This window comes from Squalius cephalus (assembly GCF_949319135.1).
Source record: "Squalius cephalus genome assembly, chromosome: 12".
NCBI lineage: Eukaryota > Metazoa > Chordata > Actinopteri > Cypriniformes > Leuciscidae > Squalius > Squalius cephalus.
In genome coordinates, this window is record NC_137133.1 from 28,335,449 (window position 1) to 28,355,449 (window position 20,001).

The 20,001-nt window shown below is 37.7% G+C and overlaps 1 protein-coding gene across 6 annotated transcripts in view; it reads right to left on the reverse strand.

The window, feature by feature from the left end:
• Nucleotides 1–20,001, reverse strand: part of enah (ENAH actin regulator) — a 109,724-nt gene that overhangs the window by 63,619 nt on the left and 26,104 nt on the right. Inside the window, exon 1 of one of the 6 annotated variants that reach the window (XM_079887386.1) lies at nt 11,882–12,287. The exons of 4 other annotated variants lie outside the window; for them this stretch is intronic. In XM_079887386.1, coding sequence (XP_079743512.1) covers nt 11,882–11,970 — 89 coding nt within the window. In that variant the 5' untranslated portion in view covers nt 11,971–12,287. Of the gene's footprint in view, nt 1–11,881; nt 12,288–20,001 lie in introns of those variants that run through there. One more of the 6 variants, XM_079887381.1, reaches the window with a different exon arrangement.

The following is a 20,001-nucleotide window of genomic DNA, read 5'->3' on the forward strand; positions in this document are numbered from 1 at the left end:
TGTGCAAAAAGTGGCTCCTAGCGGCCAAATTCTAAGAAAATTCTCAGAGTCATGACGTTTTCTTAGAATTTCCCCTAAAAGTGACACGAAAATCCCAGTTAATATAAAAGCTATTCCTCAAGATTCCTAGCGCTTAAAAGGGCTCCTAAGGCGAGATCTGCTAAGAGCAGGGAAGAGGACTTTTAGTGGCTTAGGAGTTCCCCTAAGCAGCTGCACAAAATGGCCAACAGAGGAGGCAGGAGAGATGTCCTGCAAACACTGGATGACAGGGAATTATTGAGACGCTACAGATTGGATCGTGCAGGAATCATGTTTGTTATTTTATTTTTTAACAAGCCTTCATAAATAGACCAGCCAGCAATCACAGACATTGATAAAAGCTGAGCCGTGTTACCCTCGTTAAGACCACACTGAGTTGTAACGTTGCAATTTCTACTTCATTAAAGGAGAACTCCGGTCAATTTTAACATTGAGCTCATTTTTTTGTACATTTGGAGTGCTGTCAATACAGAGAACAACGACAAAAATCGGTGTTGCCTACACCGAGTTATTCTATTTTTAAAATTTGCACCCTGTTGACTTCAATGGGGCAAGTACTAAACCTGCTTTTAGCCTCTTAACATCCTTGATGTGTCATTACAAGTGCACAGAAAATGTGAGTGATTCCTTCTGAGTGAACACGAGTGAGTCTGACTGCAGTAGATGTGAAAGAAATGTATAAAAATGATGTTATTTAAGCCAGCGCAAATACCTTTGTTTACATCCTGTTTTTCGGTTGAAGTCCAAAGTAGTCGATTGCAGAGTTCACACGCATAGGTTTAATACCTATGATCACGCGCGTGAACTCGGCAATCGACTACTTTGGACTTCAACCGAAAAACAGGATGTAAACAAAGGTATTTGCGCTGGCTTAAATAACATCATTTTTATACATTTCTTTCACATCTACTGCAGTCAGACTCACTCGTGTTCACTCAGAAGGAATCACTCACATTTTCTGTGCACTTGTAATGACACATCAAGGATGTTAAGAGGCTAAAAGCAGGTTTAGTACTTGCCCCATTGAAGTCAACAGGGTGCAAATTTTAAAAATAGAATAACTCGGTGTAGGCAACACCGATTTTTGTCGTTGTTCTCTGTATTGACAGCACTCCAAATGTACAAAAAAATGAGCTCAATGTTAAAATTGACCGGAGTTCTCCTTTAAGGACAGCCCCTTGAGATAGGCCATCTTGTTTTCAATGGGGTCCATATGGGAGTGAAAGTACAAAATATGCCAGCTAGGATATTAATATGAGCAAATAAGACACGAATCATTATTTGAACAGGGTGTAATGAGCTTAAGTTTTCACATATTTTAGATTCTAATGTTAGGCTATAACCCCTACAGCTTACTATTCATTTTCCAGATATTTTCTTGAATGTGAAATATTATTTACAATTACAGTCTGCATAAGATTAGAGTGTATAATTATGTTTATTGATTTGAGGGTACATCCTTTGCTCATTATCACCAAAAGTTCATTTTCATCAAACTTGTAGGATCAACCAATCACGGCTTTTGAAATGATGACTCATACCTAGCAACGGGGTCAACCACACCTCCTCACTAAGATAGGATTTTCCATCCATTCCTTGCTCAGAGTTCACTGAAAATGTTCTGGAATCACTTCTAAGCTAAAACTCCTGGCAAGGAATTTTTAGGTTAAGTTAGGAGCTCTCTGAGAGGATTCTCAGAATCTTTAGGGATACGGGCCCAGGTGTAAACGTGTGTGTCTCCTTCGTCTACTTGTGATCCTATCGACCAAAACGCATCTTAATACCAGGTGTAAGCAGGGCCTAAATTCAACCTGACACTTCAGCAGGCCTGGAGAACAGTGGATTTCAAACACACAGTACGACTACACAAAGAACAGTGTCAGTCCACCATTCATGTTTATATAGTTGTTCTGATTTGGCAATAAAACATTTAAACAGATAATGTTTCCCTTCGATCTCATTTCAGAGGTGCAAATAAATCTCAAGGACAGACAGAGGCAAGCACACAGTGTTCTGTGATGAAAGGAAAACAACGTGATGGAATAAAGCACACAGACAAAATTATGACAGCTATGCAATCTATTCTCACATTTTTTCATCTATCATAGGATTAATAAGCCATTTAGGGAATTGTCAAAATAACAAGCTCCGCTGTGCTGGAATTGGATGCAAATAAAAAAGCAGTTTAATATAAATAAGCTAAACTAGTGGTGTGTGAGTATGCAGTGCTTCAAGTATAAAATAAAGCTGAAAAATTATTAAAACCTTATATTATTTGTCTCTCTTCAAAGCTCAAGTGAACAATGGTAATTATATTAATTATATTAACATTAATTGGCAAATTCTCTGAATCTCTGTTGCATGTCAAGTGTTTGACATTTGGAACAAATGAAACTGAAAAACTGTTTGTTTAAAGCTTAAAGGACTTAATTTGCTGTAAACAAGCACTATGAAAAGTGTGATCAAAAACCCTCTGATTAAAAAAAAAAACAAAAAAAACATCCAAAGCACTGCAGCAATGCAATCAGGAAACATTTTCATTCCTTCATCGCCTTGACGTCTCAACAGCTAAAAAATACGACATCAGAGGGCTTCGTGCTGAGGCTGCAGTGACGCGAGCGCAAGCACTGCCTGCAAAATGCTCTGGGGAAGAGCATGGTAAACCAAGATCTGATTATGCAACCCAGCGCCCACAACATCAGGAGAAATAATCATCAACCTTCTACACTGCTCAAAGTAACGTCCTCAATGACAGCTCCATTGTCTCTTTCTGTGTAACACACTCATTCACAAATAAACTACACAAGTTAAAGGGATTCTTGTTGCAGCATGTGTGAGAATGGCATTGAACCTATAAACAAGGATGCGGATTCTGCGAGCTAACAACACCACACAAAAAAAAATCATAATTATTTTAATGTGCTTTTTGATTCAGCCGTTATGTCATCAGACAAGTTTTACACACCTAATTTAATAAATCAGCTCTGACTCAACAATATGCTTGCATCATCACTCAGGAAAGTTTACAGAAGCAATTTTTATGCATTAAAAAGTGTTAGTAAAAATGCATTAGGTAAATGTTGAATAATCTGTTGTTTGAAGGCTAGAAAATATAATATTTGTTGTATTAATTAAATAAAACGACATTAAACATTTATAATTTATCTGGCAACAATGGCTGTTTGGTTGAAATGAATTTATTTTTATGTAAAAGTAAAATAAAATAAAAACATATTTAGGAATTTCAAATTTGCATTAATGTTCTATAATTCACAAGTTGCAAAACACTACGTGAATTAAACATAGATCTTGATATCTGTGTCAATGTATGATGAACTAGCCCTGAAGGTTTAATATGAATCATGCATGTCACGAAGGCCAACTCAGACATGTTCACACTTTAACACTTAGTTTGTTTACACAGCTCAAATTGTCTAACACTATAACTCAACAAGCTGCCATCTCTAAGCCACATTACAAATCCACTGAGACTCTAGCAAACACAGGGATTCAAACCGCCTTACAAGTCAAGTGGAACCACTGACCTCAGGTCCAGATATCTACAGAGCAATCCTGCTCAGAGGCCAAGGGATTTCTGAGGTATTGTTGAATTCTCTCACAAAGAATATCAAAAAAGAAAGAATGAAATACAGACAAACAGTTAAACAAAGTGTCAGTCAAGGTTACCACCATAATATCACAATAGAACCCTGTTCTTGTGTGATGGCTCCTCAACTCCTGAAACTTCATGCAACACGGTAAATCTTCAAGATTGAATGGCTAGGAAATGTGCCCTCTAAAATGTCATAGACAATGTTGCAAGAGAAACTAAAGCCAGCAAAGAAGGGATACAATTTAGCCCTCTTTGAAAGCCAAGTTAAGCCAAGTTATTGAAGAGCACACACATTTGGGTCAGCAAGTCAATTAAGTGAGAGAGAAGGGTATTTTCATGGATGACACGTGGTAATTCTGAGTAAGGGCTGGAAAAGCAGGAGAAACATTGGGTCGTCATCAGGTTCGGGGGATAACTGGAACGTCCCGGGCCCTGTGACAAAATGAGCCCATTAAAGGCCTTCTATAGTATAGCCCTACTCTTTGGTCCTTGGCAAGTAGTTCGATTCACAAATGACTCTCATGAACAGATTATTTTTGATGAAAAAAGAGATACCCAAGAGACAGAATACCCAGTACTGTCTGATTCCAGAAACAATGACTCCTATGAGCTGGTTCTTTTAACAGATAGTTCAAAAAGATGAGTTACAGTTTTGAATCAATCAATCAATCAATCTGAAACACTGAAATAAACTCAAATGAACCAAAATGGAATCTGAAATTGAATGAAATTCAATCAATTTGCGAGTCAGAATTGATCAATTTTGGAAATCTGTATAGATACCCCGCCTTATTTTCCAACAGGTTTTCTGAACAATCACCTCATCTGCTTTGGTCAGTTAAACAGGTAGTCCCACTCCAAACTCATGCCTTTGGTTGAGCCAATATAATCATGTTCAAGGACAAGGATATTACCACCACACGGTTTACTTGTGCTTACTTATCTCTGCATATTAAAGCTGGTATACGAGAACGCACTTTAACACTGAGAACAAAAAAATTACACACTTCAAGTTTAATAGCAAAATGGACCAAATAATCAATGGCAACATGAAGGGCTAAATATCTAATTTGAATGATTCTACAAATCCTTAAGAGGGCCATGGACTCCTAAAATAACACTTCTGCTGCGTTTTACCTACTCAACTAGCCACAGGTGCGTGAGAAAGAGCAGACAGGAGCTATTTTAAACCATACTCCTGTAACAGAGATGGCTCAGGCTGAGAGCTGACTGCTCACAGGGAGCTCGAGGGTCCACGGCATGGTGTAGGCGTAGCAGGGAGATGGAAATAGGCTCCAACTCCCACTGTGAGATTCATACCGTCTCACAGCCACAAGGTGAGATCAGCATACAGTGACAAATAACTGAAACCCTGATCACCGTCTGCAAAAGGGGATCATGATGAACCCGACAGGATATAACTAAAATACACACATATATAAGATATAAATAACAGAATATATAAAACATACACTACATAAAAAAAATGCTATTTATTCCTTTAATGGCAAAGCTGAATTTTCAGCAGTCCTCAGTGACACTCCACTAAGAACATGGTATGGAAAAACGATGAATATTCTTCAAAATTCTCCTTTTGTGTTCCATGGAAAAAAATAACATACAGGTTTGAAACAATTGATTAAAGTGCCCCTATTATGCTTTTTCAGATATTCCCTTTCATACAGTGTGTAATATAGTTGTTTGGGAATGTAGAAGGTCTGCAAAGTTTTAAAGATCAAAGTGCACGACAAAAAGTTATTGTCTCCAAAAAGAAAGAATCGATTCTGACCTGCCGAAACTAGTCGTCAGTAATTCCAGTCTTTCTTACGTAACATTCATTCGTGACAAATTTGCATTATGCCAGTCTATGGTTTTCATTGGCTGCCCACAAACGTCGTCTACTTTGGCCAGCCCTCAAACACTGTAGCTGGTTCGTGTTGTGTGCATGTTGAGAAGACGCTGTTTTCTGCACTGCCAAAGCAAATCCTCTTTGTATACACTTCCAAAGAGTGAGGATGTGAAGAGTCAGTGGTTAAAATTACCACAGCAATACAAATGCAGGATAACCTTTTTTTGTGTTCCCGTCATCTTACTGACGATTGATTCTTAAATCTTGGCGAGGTCAACACGGGATTTGCTAAACGATCCATTAAAGAATGGACAGTACCCACTTTATCTGGACCAACTTGCTCCTCTGAATCATACTCTGTACGATTGATTATTCATGTAAATATTTTCTACTGAGTGTTCGAAATACATATTTTTGTTTTTTATTTTTTGTACACCCAGTGAAGCTGTACGTCTCCGGCTAACCGCCTATCTCACCTTATTACTGTCTTACCTAAATAGTTCTGCTAATCATCTGTGGGCCCACTATTAGCAAAATTGTGTGTCAATTAATGCAGGTTCAGGTTGAATTATTATGTCTTCAAATGTTACATCGTTACTGTCTTTATAGTGTGTACAATCGCTGAGGATTTAGGAAGCCTCCGGAACTGAAATTCAGATATGGTAATGAGCATTTCGGACACGCGCTGTAAGTGGTCGACCAACCACAACACACTGGGCCATCTGACCAATCAGAGATAATTACAAGCATGAGCCAACGCTTTTGAGGAGTAGTCAGGCTAGGTGAGGAAATCTGAATTTTGCTCTTCCTATATGACTGTATAGGAGGCGTTTGGAAGAGGAGGATGTCGAACTCACTATATGAAGCAGCATGTCAACCAATTTAGCACTTGTATCTGTATTCCTGTGCATTTAATTTCCTCCATTTTGAGGAGGATACTATCCGTGACAATCTTCATGCCAATTCAAAAGATTTCAGACTCTGTAGTGATTACACACTAGTGTCGAGAGAGACATCCTCATAAGTCAAAATCCCTCGTTGCTGTTTTTGCTCTTTTGGTCTTTTTATAGAATGAGGAATTAAAGCCATCACCTTAGCAACACTGTGTACGTGGGTGGGTTTTATGTGTAGCTCCTACATAATACTGTGAAAAAAATCTGTATGGGGGGGTGGGGGGTGGTACAGAGCCATTCAGGCTTCTTTCACTTGCCTTTTGTTTTCCTCTACAGCACAAGCCTTGAGTGAATGATCAGCGCTAAATAGACAGTAAACTGGTCTATCCCCGAGTCTATCTCGAGTTATATGAAAATATAAAAACATGAACGTTAATACTCTCAGCCTGGTGTTCATTGTTCACCCTTACTATGATCCTTTGCAGCTAATGACAGTGACTGCTTCCTTCCACAGGCGAGATGGAGAGTCCCTGAGCTGCCAACACCTCACCTCCTCCACAGAAACTGCAAAAACTGGCTTAAAAATACACTCCACTCACAAACCATGAGTCACGCAGAACACCCGTTTCGGTAGATGCCAGTGCAGATTCATTCATGCCATGCTTTGCAGGACAATGGGAGACATCATCACTGTATAAACAGCCCCGGTGACATTCTCTGCATGGGCAGCTATTTGTGAGAGGAGTCTGCTTTTAAGCCACTGGCAAGGGGACAAGAACACACTTAAAAAGGACAGAAACCAATGCGAGCAGATTGCTAATACAGTTTTAATTCACTGATTTTTGAGTACGAACACAAAACGGGCTATATGAAATCTGAAAGAAAAAAAAGGTCAGCACCATCAGAAACAAAAATGTGCCAAATATTTATAAAATACAGACAAATGTAGCATTGACTTTAGTGAATCAACTGAGACTTCATCTTTTTGTCTGGACATCATAGTAGGGGTGGTAATTATCTGCATTAAGAAATTTTATTTCATGATAAAGATGTATATCACAAATTAGTTATTTTTTGCTTTAAATAAGGATTTTATATTATCAAAAAAAAATTATACTATTGAAATTGTATAATTCTTATTTCCAATTTCAATATCACAAAAAAAAACTAATACTAGCACAAGTAAAAAAATTTTTTTTAAAAACTCAAGCTTACAAAGACAATAAATAGTAAAAGAAAAGTAAATAGTCTACAACAATACTACAACAATACTAAACTACAATAGAACAAATACACAAATGAAACCGACCTATCAGAAAAACTTCAAGCACTATAAAAAATAAATACTACATAAATTGTGTAAAGTAATAAAATGCATAAGAAACACTGCTTAGTCAGTGTGTAATATACATTTATCCTTATTAAAGTTATAAAAGTGATTCAGTCAAGAGCAATGAGGGATTTATAGTTTAATTAACAGTAATGATACAGACAGCAGATTTATTAGGCTGTTGTCACTTTAAGAGCAAATGCACTGATCCAATATACTGTTACACATGCCTTTTCTTTTTCAACCGTTTACGTTCACTTAAAGGGGTGGTTCAGGATTTTGGACATCGGACCTCATTTCCAAGTTAGCCTGGGTGTTATTTACCAGTGGAGACAGTTTTCAATATTTTTCATCCAGTCCTTCCAGTTGCATAGTTCGCCGGTGCTAGGCTAGCGCGAGTCAACGGTAACTGCTAGCCTGCCATTAAAAACTGTTTTACCCACTCCACTAGTCTAGCAAGCTAGTAGTAAGAGAACAATTCGGTAAGCCACCAATCGGTTCTGTCCCGGTTCTCTACGGCATCTCCAGCTGCTGTTGTCTCTACAGACATTCTTTCTCTTTCTGCCCTTTTAGCATCCATCTCGATTAGTTCTTCGTCTGTGTATTCCAGCTCATACATGTACGGTTCGTTGAATAACACACATTCCTCGTCTTCATCGTCTCCAAAGTCCGAAACATTGGCATTGCTTTCAAACGTGGCCATAGTCCTATGTCTTGTTGATTTCTAAGTGAAATATACTCTGCTTCTGTAGTGATGAGAGTCAGCGGCAGGTAAATACACTTGCGTGATTGTCATGTGGACCGGCTCTCTCGGTTGCCTAGGTAACTTAATATCACTCTGCCGCTGCTGTAGACTGTGCTAATAAATACAGGGAACAAAGTATAACTATTGCAATGCGAAAAGTTTGATTTCTAACATTATTCTCTCAACAGACATTTACATTGATAGTCTGGCATTATAATTTATTTGCTTTTGGTGTACTGTGGAGTGGGTAAAACTGTTTTTAATGGCAGGCTAGCAGATACCGTTGACTCGCGCTAGCCTAGCACCGGCGAACAATGCAACTGGAAGGACTGGATGAAAAATGTTGAAAACTGTCTCAATTTCAATTTCAATTTCAAAAGCTTTATTGTCTATCCCCACAGTCTCCACTGATAAATAACACCCAGGCTAACTTGGAAATGAGGTCCGATGTCCAAAATCCTGAACTACCCCTTGAAGACATAAATGACTGTGTTTACGAGGATGCTTGCAAAGATGGGCATTTTTACACTCAACTATGTACTGTTCAAGCCCAATTATGTGGCAAAAAAAAACTCAGTTCAATACTCACATGCTGTATGAGCAGCAGCTTTATGTGTGCGGCCCTCAGGCCATGTTTACACCTGGTATTAAGATACGTTTTGGTTCTCATAATGTACCTCAAACTCAGTAGCATGTCACAGAGAAACGTCCTGCTCGAGTCGTCCTTGCGATGGAGGTTCGGGTTGCGACTCGCGCTCAGATCGATTTGGTAAAATCAACGTCATCGTCACTGTCTTTACGGTTCAATCGCTGAGCTTAGGAAGCCTCCGGACAGAGCTAACAATGCTTAATGTTAACAACATCAGCATTGCGTGACTACATTGAATGCCCTTCCGATATTACCCTTGTTTTCGCATGGGCCCGGTTGCAGTCTCTTTTTCTGTAGCCACTCCAAAGTCCGAACGAAGTCTTTTGCATTTTACAACGGGTGAATCTCCAGTTGTCACTGGTGATTGTCGTTTGGACCTTTCTGGATCCGCCATCAAGTTTAATTATATCAAGTGCTGTGAGAAAAGGCTATAAATCTCCACCTCCAACATCCTCACACACAATATAGCCTACTATCAGAGACACCTTCTTTATGTGTACAGATGTGACGTAATGACGCAAAGACATGCTCGAATTTCCGGCGGAAATCCACCAGTGCCACTGGAATTAAAAACATTATTACAAGCTTACCGTTTTGAATCGAGCTAAGGCAAGCAGATAGTTTTAAACACTGGCTGGTTATGTACTTGCTCAAATTTATTTTGGATCATTTTTAACCCAAAAAAGTTACGGAATGAAGCTTTAATCGTGTCTACAGGTATACGGCCCACACCTACATCACAGTAATGTTTTATTTATATTATACACAATTATAACAACACAATACATAATATATTAAATTAATAAAAACATATCATATCATATTTGTTATGTATAATATATAATACATTACATTTAAATGTGTAATTTAAATATTAATATAAAGATAATGATTCTGAGAATAATAAGATGAAATGGTAATATAATATATACAACATAAAATGTATATCATATTTATATTGTATATTTATTTAACTTTAAACATTAATATAAAGACAAAGCCTGTGAGAAAAATCTTATGAAATGGTACATTTGTTTTAAGAATATAGTGATCATCTCTAATTTCAATTAAGAGGCACATTTTCCTCTAAGACACAATAAGGAAACCACAAAGCACTTTCCTAAAATTAAAAATAGGTCGAACAAAACCTTTGAGTTTGGAATGTTTTCAGTCAGAGAATGTGTTGGTGAACTGGTTGTAATACTTTTTAGAGCCCAAAACACTTCAGAGAATGTCTGTTCTACCCAATTTACAGCATGCCAATATCTATTGCAGCACAAATTTATGCCTTTCTTTCTTTTTTCCTTGTTTGACTGGTCACTGAAAAACATCAGCAAAATACATCTATCCTAAATACATTTTCTCTTTGACAGCTGCCATCTGTCATCTTTATCTAAGCAGTGTGTCGGGTATAATCCACACAGTTTGACATGTAGGAAATTCAAGAGGTTCGTGGTTGTGTAGTAAAGCCAGACGGATGGCATTATGAAGTCAAAGAGATACTACTTCCCTCTTTTTAATCATGAGGAACTTTTACAATAGCTTTCCAATTAAAACTGGAACTCAAGCTGACATCAATTAATGTGACCTTTGACAGCATCATGGAAACCTGAAATGTGTGTGTGTGTGTGTGTGTGTGTGTGTGTGTGTGTGTGTGTGTGTGTGTGTGTTGTATGTTTTATGTTGTATGTATGTATGTATGCATGCATGTGTGTATATACATGTATAATGTATATATATATATATATTTAATATATAATGTTGGAATTTAAAATAGACTGAATGTGTTGCCAAAGCAAAGGTGTTAATCGAAATAAACATTTAGCATTTAAAGTGGAGTATATGTTTACAAAGCAATACAGTGTTCTAAATCTTAAGAATGATAATCCCAACTCATAAAACGGGACCAGCACTACTGGTTTTCCTCAGCACAGTATTGCAAAACATAAACATCAGCAAAACAAAGAATTTCAAAGAATCTTCTCATTCCAGAAAAAGCTACCACCAACACCTCACCTCCAGAATGTTTACCGTGTATGCTGTGCAAACCAATGCAATTTGCTTTTAACTGCAGTTAACTAAGTAGCAGGTGAGTGCTGACAGCGACCTGTTTCGCCTCCACTGAGCTGCCCATTCACACACAAAGAACGCACAGCGACTTCTCACACCAAACCTTTTGCATGCATGGAGGTTCCCCTTAAGAACGTCATAAGTGATACTTAGTCATGGCAGCATGGTTTATAAAAACACCCCATTCATTGTGGCAACATGGGGAAACACCTTTCCTTCAAAGAATTGTAAGCACTTATTAGCAGTGAGAAAACAATTTAACTTGGTTGAGACCCCTTTGTCAGTAAAATGTGGACAAAAAATGAACTTTGATTTGGTCTGCAGGGCCATATTTGTGCGATGGGATATGAATGTTTGATGAGCGAATTTGCAGTGCACAAATGTTGGTAGCCTGCCACTGGTTTTATAGGCCAATTTGTGCATCTCCCATCCATTCCACAGGGAGCTATTAGAGCAAATGAAACTGTAATCTTACTGAAAACATTTTCCACCACACTTCCTAAAGCAGCTCACATCCTCCATAATTACAATAGAGCACTGCTTTATTAAACCCATAATCCCAGAGAGCAATATTGAAGTAGAAAGTAAACCGACGTGAACCTAAACATGCATTTCAACAATGTATTTGAGCTACATTAAGGATGCAACAGTTGCAAAGGAAAACAAACCCATGAAGCCTGTGTGTGTACGTACCGATGGACTTCCATTTTCGAAGACTGGGCGCATCTTTCATTCAGTATGAAGCCGGACACCTTGCATTGTGCTGCAGACTGGAGCTGCATGGCTTCCCCCGGCTCCGACGCTGCGGATTCGATCCCGATCACACACGCCTATTCATCGCGTTCCCTCTATTCTGAATGCATCGGTGATTCATTATTTAGAGATGGGCGCAAGTCAGCAGCGCTTCTCCATGCTGCTCGCGTACACAATCCCGCTTTTCACAGTGCTGGACGGTAACCTGGCAACAGGCATTTGAGTGCTCACAGTTGTTAAAGGAGATCACGTTTGGGAAGATGAAATTGCTACGCTGTGTTAATACTGCTCAACTGAGCAGGCTTTTTCCCGCCCTGCCTCTCTCCCTTTCTCTCTCCCTCGCTCTGGTCTTTCCTACCCCCACCCTCCTCTCTTTATTCTGTGCTGCTCGGTTTCAATAGTGATTTATCTTTACTGGCTAAGCTTTGTTTTGAAGCAGCATGTGCATGCAGTGATCTGTGCAGAATGAGGTAAACATCATTTCAAACGCTAGCCTAAATATTTAATGATTGAGAGGTAGCTTTGCCATCAAAAAGAAGGAAACTCTTATTTTTGGCCTTAAGTGACTTCTCAGGTCACAAACATAGTTTAAGCATATACGTAAATGTGAGTGTTTAGCGCTTACGTTGGCCTGCTGACAGTACTCAAGGGGATGCTAGAGTTGCCATTAGATGTTGGTGTCATTAAACCAGATGTGTTAGTATTCAGGTAAGTTACTATATTGACTTAAAATTGATAAAAAAGATTCTCTTCAAAACTGCCCAGGGCTGGGCGATATTATGATAAAAATTTCAAATCACAGTATTCATACCACTGATGGCGAAGCATTCAACATGTTTGTTAAGAAGTAAACTCTACAAAGTAAGCTACCTTTTAATTTAGGGCACTATAAAATCCATTTTATTTTTTCCCAAATTCTTTGTTTTGCATTTTATTTTTTCGCGATTCTGTTTTAGGATTTAATACAAATTTATTATCAAAAATGCTGTCTAATGAAATTAGTTATTATTATTATTATTATTATTATTATTATGAGGAGTAGTAGTAGTAGATAAAAAATTATTGTTGGTTTAACTTAGTTACCTGATTGCCTTAAAATGTTGAGTTCATTGAAATTAAAAAATTGAGTTAATACAATGAAGGATATTGGTTTAATCAACAGAAACTTAAAATATTATGTTGTCTGAACCACATTATCTAAGTTGTTTTCACAAAAGATAAAAAAGTTGGGATAAAAGTTTTTTACAGTGTAGTATCCTACTACTACTACTACTTCGAGAAGTACATTTTACAATACAATAGAAAACAGTTGTCAATTTTATCTTAACTAGGTTGTCAATTTTAAGTTCATTTTGTCACGAGGACCTTTGAGTTCTTAGCAACACGCATCTGATCGTTTTAATGCAGGTCAAATATAAAAAAATTACTCTGTTTATTATTGATATTGTGGATTTCTTTTTAATAAATAATAGATTTAATTGTTCAACCCTACATCCTGCCATTACAGTAGTGCACCTTAAAAAAAAAAAAAACTGAACGAAGAAAAAGGTTTATGCTAATATATGAAATATAACAACCATGATCTGATACCCTTTGTAACGCAACAACACACAAAACCAAGCTTGTGTAGACAGTAACGTCTGTGTTCACATACTTGCATACAGTCTGGGCCTTAGACACTCAGTAGAGAAAGACAATACATTGATACTAAAGATGCACTATTGTTTAAAACATTTACAGTGGCACAATATAATATAATCCCTTTAAATTTAACATTTTGTAAGGTACTGAACCTTCAAAAACAGATTTGACCAGCACACTGGATTCAGCTTTGCTCCAACTGCTAGAGGCCAAAAAATGAGCAATCAATCTACACAAAATTGCTGTGCGCTACCCTTTTCTCAAATGGGAAAAGCTCAACATGATACTTACAACAGTGCCACCGAGCTGAAGAGAGCAATAAAGCCAAATCAATTCAATTATTTACGTATTTGAAAGCATGATCTCCGAGCAGTAAAACAGGGAAACATGTGACAGATGCACTCTGGGATCATGTGGTTTGGTGCATGGCACAGATCCTGTGGTTTGTGATTGTCTGGCTTGTCTCCACAGGAACAGATGGGTGTGAGTGACAGGTCAGGTGCAAAAGAAGGGCCTTGTCATTTTTGAGGGTGGGGTTCAGCGCGCAGACGCCTGATCATAATGCACGGTCACGCTCCGAGCGTCCAGTCTGTAAACTTGGCAATTAATCACTCAGGCGCTGACGAGGGCAGCACCGGTCAAGGACCCACCCAAATCAACAATCACTGACAGGGACGGGTTGACAGCAAGAGCAATCAATATGACTTTGGCGCTTCTCAATAGGGCTGTCAATATACCAAACTTTTAATAGTCAAAACCAGTGAAATTTCAAACCAATTGCCACAGCAAATATGCAAATATTATACTGCAAATATTATACTATTATACTAAATATAGTAATATTATACTATAAATATTATACTAATTATTTAATTTTATTATCATTTTTATCATCATCATTTCAACACCACAAAATGCTAATATAACACTAATGCAATATTTAATAATAATAACAACATTTGATTGTTAAATTCACCTTTTAGTGCATAATACTGTTTTGTCCACACACAGTTCAGTAATTAGTGACAACTGCATTCTACAACCTAATTAACTAAAATTCAGGTAGTCTACAGCATTTACAAAATTTCTATGTGTATACAGAGTGATTGCAAGAAAAATCACAGGAAAAGAGGTAGATTGCCAGATCTTGCAAAAATAAACAGTGATCAAAAACAAGCCCAGAATAAAACTAAATAAATCTAAATGCTTTATATTGTCAATAAGACCAAAATATTGTGACCCGCACCTGCTCACTTTAATAACTTGATTGCTTTATGAGCCAAACCCAAACAAAAAGGCCAAAATGCTTATAATTAGTAGACATGGCAACACTGCAACAGAGTGCTCAATGAACAACCCTCTACGGATGCACTGAAGCTCAAGTCGCATTGGCTGGTAAATGTATCTTACTCGCCAGACTTTTTGCATGAAATGCAAGAACAATGCAAATGAAAAAAAAATCTACATAAATGTAATATTAAATATAAAATATAAATTTCAAAAACTATTAAAGTAAACAGTCTAATAAAATAAGAACATAAACTACAAGCAAGAGCACAAATAAACACAATAGAACAAAGATACAAATGAAACAGGTTTTTCAGGTAGATCTAGCAATAGTTAGATTCATATTAGGTAGATTATGTACAGAAATTGAATAAAGTAATCAAACATAAAAAAATTAAATAAAATAAAAATGTCACTGCATAGTCTGCACTGTATAAATTAAATATAGATGAATCCTTATTAAAGTTATTCTGTGAAGTGATATTTTTGCAGTGAGTCTATTAACATTAAAAACAGACAGTAGCAGGAATATTAGGCTGCTGTCACTTTAAGGTATAACATGGGGATCCAATATACTGATACCGTACACATGCGTTTTATCACTCGACGGTTTGTGTTCACTTAACAAAAAACCGACTATGTTTACTAGGATACTCGCCAAGTCGGTCATTTTGACATAATTTTGTGTGAAATTGTCCGTTCAAGCAGAAGACGACGTGAAAGAGAGCTCAATTCAGTATTTGCGTGCTGTCAGACGCGGCTTACATTTAGGGGATTCACTGCCATATTTAAATGCAGTTGTTACTCTTGTATGTGGCCACAGTCTAGCTAGAATACAAAAATTGGGAGTATACTGCCTGAGCTCCATGCTGGCAAATTTTACAAATTGTTGGGTTGGATTTCACACTTGCTGAAAGCAGAAAATGTTCGCTCTCCTTTTCCATTTCATCAATGGAAAAGCCACAACTGTTTTCAGACCATTGAGTGTTATCGCACTCCAGCAAATGTGCAAGTCAAGCACAGTCACAGACTCTTCCGTTTTGAAAGCAGCGTAACAACGCAGGAATCAATTAGCTACTCTGGACCTGAGAGCAGTATGCTAATACGCTACGAACACTTCAACAGCAAACGTAGACCTTTCGAATCTCACGTAGACTGTAGTTGGCGTGCAACATCCCAGACTTGTCAGGCGATGAGAGAGCCACCTGGAAGCACCAGGTTCCCGTGAGTGGGCGGCGCAGTCGGGTCAGGCTGAGAGTGTGAAACCTTGAGTCGGCGTCGGCGGAACACATGGTGCATGGGAGGATGCATGCAACACCTCTGCTTATAAACCACATGTCCACGGGAGGCCTGGCACCGCCGTTTCGAGCTTTATGCCTCTGCAGGCACTGACACCACCACCATAGAACCAGTCTGGGCTTGTCCCTTTCTGTTTAACCCGTATTCCACAAGAATACAAGTCACTTGTCACATCATATAACTGCATTGGTTAACTTAAATATGGCCATTTAAAAAAAGCTCCAAAATAATGTTCCTTTTATCTGAGAATATGAGAACCCACAGTCAAGTCTATAAATTAGATCCTACTATATTGTGATTTGGGGTAAATATTTGCTCAGACAAATGACTAGATTCTAGAGCTGCATGATTAATTATATTTTAATTGTGATAACAATGATCTGCTTCTCTCGATTAATTACAAATAATCGTTGTGATATGGGCCCGGTGGTTATTTGTCCTGAAAACATTTGACATTTCCATTATCTTGCATTGGTAACGAGCCTCCATCTTTCCTGCTTGGGGTTGCCAGACGTCAAGAGCATAAATCCTCCAAACAGAGCTTTTCTCTTAAAAGGATACGTTTTCCGTCCAGTGTTTTATTTTATCTTCCCCAACCAGGCAACCATACACACACGCTCTGATCTCTCTGAGCTGCAAAAAAGCGCTTATGATCTGACAAGTCAAGTCAAGTCACCTTTATTTATATAGCATTTTATACAAAACAGATCGTTTCAAAGCAGCTTTACAGTGATAGCAGGAAAATGATGCAGTTCAGTTCAGTGTTCAGTTCTGTTGTAAAGAGCATTTATTAAATTAGTTAATTTCATCTATAAAGCAGTTCTGCAAAAAATGATGTTATCGTCCAGCTCATTTCAGCTCTCATACAACAGCATCAGTACAATCAGATCCATAATATTGTTGAATATAAAGTGTCAAACAGTATGTTGAAATTTATTGATGTCTATTGTGAAATTCTGCTCAAATGAAAGTGTCATACAGCCAGTCTGCGTTCCTTCATGAGGCCGCATCTGCGATTTGCTGCTACTGAATCTGCGAGTGAACTGTAATAAATCCAAACATGAATCTCGACCATATTGTTAGCGATCATGGTTGGTAAACAAATGCACTTATGCAACCTCTGTGCTACAATAGAAAGTAAAAAAAAAATACATTTGGAATTAAGAGTAGGAGCCACTGTTTTTGTATTGATTTTCCGTTTGATGAAACTCTCATAGTTGGTTAAAGGGGTGGTATAATGCCCTTTTCACAAGATGTAAAATATATCTATGATGTCCCCAGAGTGTGTGTGTGAAGATATTTTTATATAGCAAGTTAAAGTTGTCACTTTTTGAGGGTTTGCAAAAACGCACCGTTTTGTGCCTGGCCCTTTAAATGCAAATGAGCTGCTGCAGAGGACGGGGTTTCAATAGCTTGTGTCTGTTAGCAGCTGCTATTACCTCACGCAGACACACTAAAATGACAGAAACTGTTCTGCCTTTAATGTTAAACGGAGTCAGATAAGGATGGAGAGACTCAAGAAGAAGTGACAACATGTAGAATGCAACAGGACGTCTCTGAATGGTTAGTTGATGAATTTATGTTGCTGATGTGGAGTTAACTATCTTCAATTAGGATATTCTGTCATGATAAATCTTTAAATTGCTCATATATGAACTGTTGTGAGATGCACACAGAGTGACTTTCTATTGCATGTGAAAAGATGGATGCTAAAGTTTGAGCTGACTCACAAATGTACTCTTATACAACAACTTTTCCTCTTCTCAACATGGACTGCGTGTTCCCGGGGGCGGGGTTTATGTAAATTCTAGGGTTAGTGATGTCACTAACCCGAGAGGAATGTCGTGTAGTCTCTAGTACCAGCCGTTTGTTGTAGTTCTTTTCTTTAAAAGCAAATATCTTCCTTTGCTTTGAGCGTTGTAACTTTGCAAATGTTGTTTATGCTCAAACAGCAACATTACACACTAACTAAAGTTAGAAAAGTGAAATCATAATCAACCACCCCTTTAAATATAAAAATAAAGTCCATACGCCACCTACAGGCCTATTAAGTGAACGATTTGATGATTATCATGTAGCCCTTACTAAATGCACCATGAAATCTGAAACTTGGTCAACTTGATTTGATCCAAATCAATAGTTTTAGTAAAATTCATAATATTGTGCCAATACATTTTTTTTTATTGGAAATCTGGACTGAGTAAAAATTTGCAATCAAAAATATAATAAAGATAATTAATGTAAATACTTTGGGTATTAATGTAGTAATTATAATTGAAAATTCAATCTTACTTCATTTTTAGCAGATGCGTTATGAATCGATTTATTTTTACACCTCGAATTGTGATCCAAATCTTGAGCCGCTCAAAGCTGAAATGCAAAACCATGCGAATTACTTTACCTTTACATATGCAAGCGCTCTATCCTGCCCCTAGCAACAACCTCCCAGCATGCTGCTATATTCTAATACATGTGACAGCAGACAGACAGACTGACTGCTAGTGTCTGGCTCCAAGCAGGATCCCAAACAAAACTCAAACCATCTCAATGTCACAAGAAAAACTAAATGCTACAATAGGCATCAAGCATTAAGTGACAATAAAACCCATCAAGAATCACTGTATTGCTTTACATGATACTTTTTGGACTTGATTTATAACTATTTTCAAATGAACTTAATACAACAGTATTACCCCGAGCAGTAAAAAGACCATTAAACATCTGAAGTGGTGAGGATACGACTCATCCGCCCTTAGACTAAACAGTCTTCTGACTAGTGCTGACAGCAGAGTTTCTTTATACCAACACTTACAGGCAAAACCTTACAAAAGGGTAAGAGTGAAAGGGTGCTGACCTGGTTTACGTTTCCCAAAAGCATTGCTATGTAACTATGGTCGCAAGTTCCATTGAACTCTATTGGTAACAACAGAACTTGCGACCATGGTTTTAAACACACCCCAGCATGGTAGAAAGTCAAGATATAGTATTGCTTTATTGTTATTTTGGGTTTGTAAACACGTAATTCACTAAAGATGATAATTATTAAGGTTTTTAACAAATCTGGTTTCGATTTTTGCTCACATTCTTTCACTTCAAAAAGATGACTGTGCCCTTCAAATGTGCAAAAAGAACAGCAGAAGGCCACAGGGCTCTTGTGTTCTCTGCACTCTCTGAAGCAGACAGACAGAAAAATCCCCAGATCAGTACCACACATCATCCTCAGAATAACAAATGGAGGGAAGTAATGCGGCACTGTACATATTCATCCGTTCTGCCTCAAATACACGTTTTACCTTGTGTAAAGGTTCATGACATCTACAACCTTATGATAATAATAATGATAGGTTACGTGTTGAGAGATGTTAATTGAGAGCTATGCCGAGGGGTAGAAAGAGACTGGATTAGACCAAGCAGGACAAGCACGGTAATGCTAATGATCTACTGCAGCACAGACACAAAGACCCAAACAGAGCGTCAATATCCCAAACAAACACATACAGCGATTCCAGGTGACTTATTCAGCAATCATTTCAATCAGATCAGCAAACTATTATGACTGCATAAACCAACAGATTTTATATTTAGACCCTCATTTGCATATATTTAAAAAAATGCAGCTGAATCCCATTATATAATATCACAAAGCCAAGAAAGAATCTCCCGAAATAGCACACATCGTGTCAACATTCAAACACACAGATAAAAGAAATGTAAAAAAAATAATAATTGCAGGATTTCCCATCCACTTGCAAATACAGGAAGTATGAAGAAAAAGTGTATGCATGTGTGTGTTTATATATGTTTCCAACGCACAATCCACTACAAATTCAGAA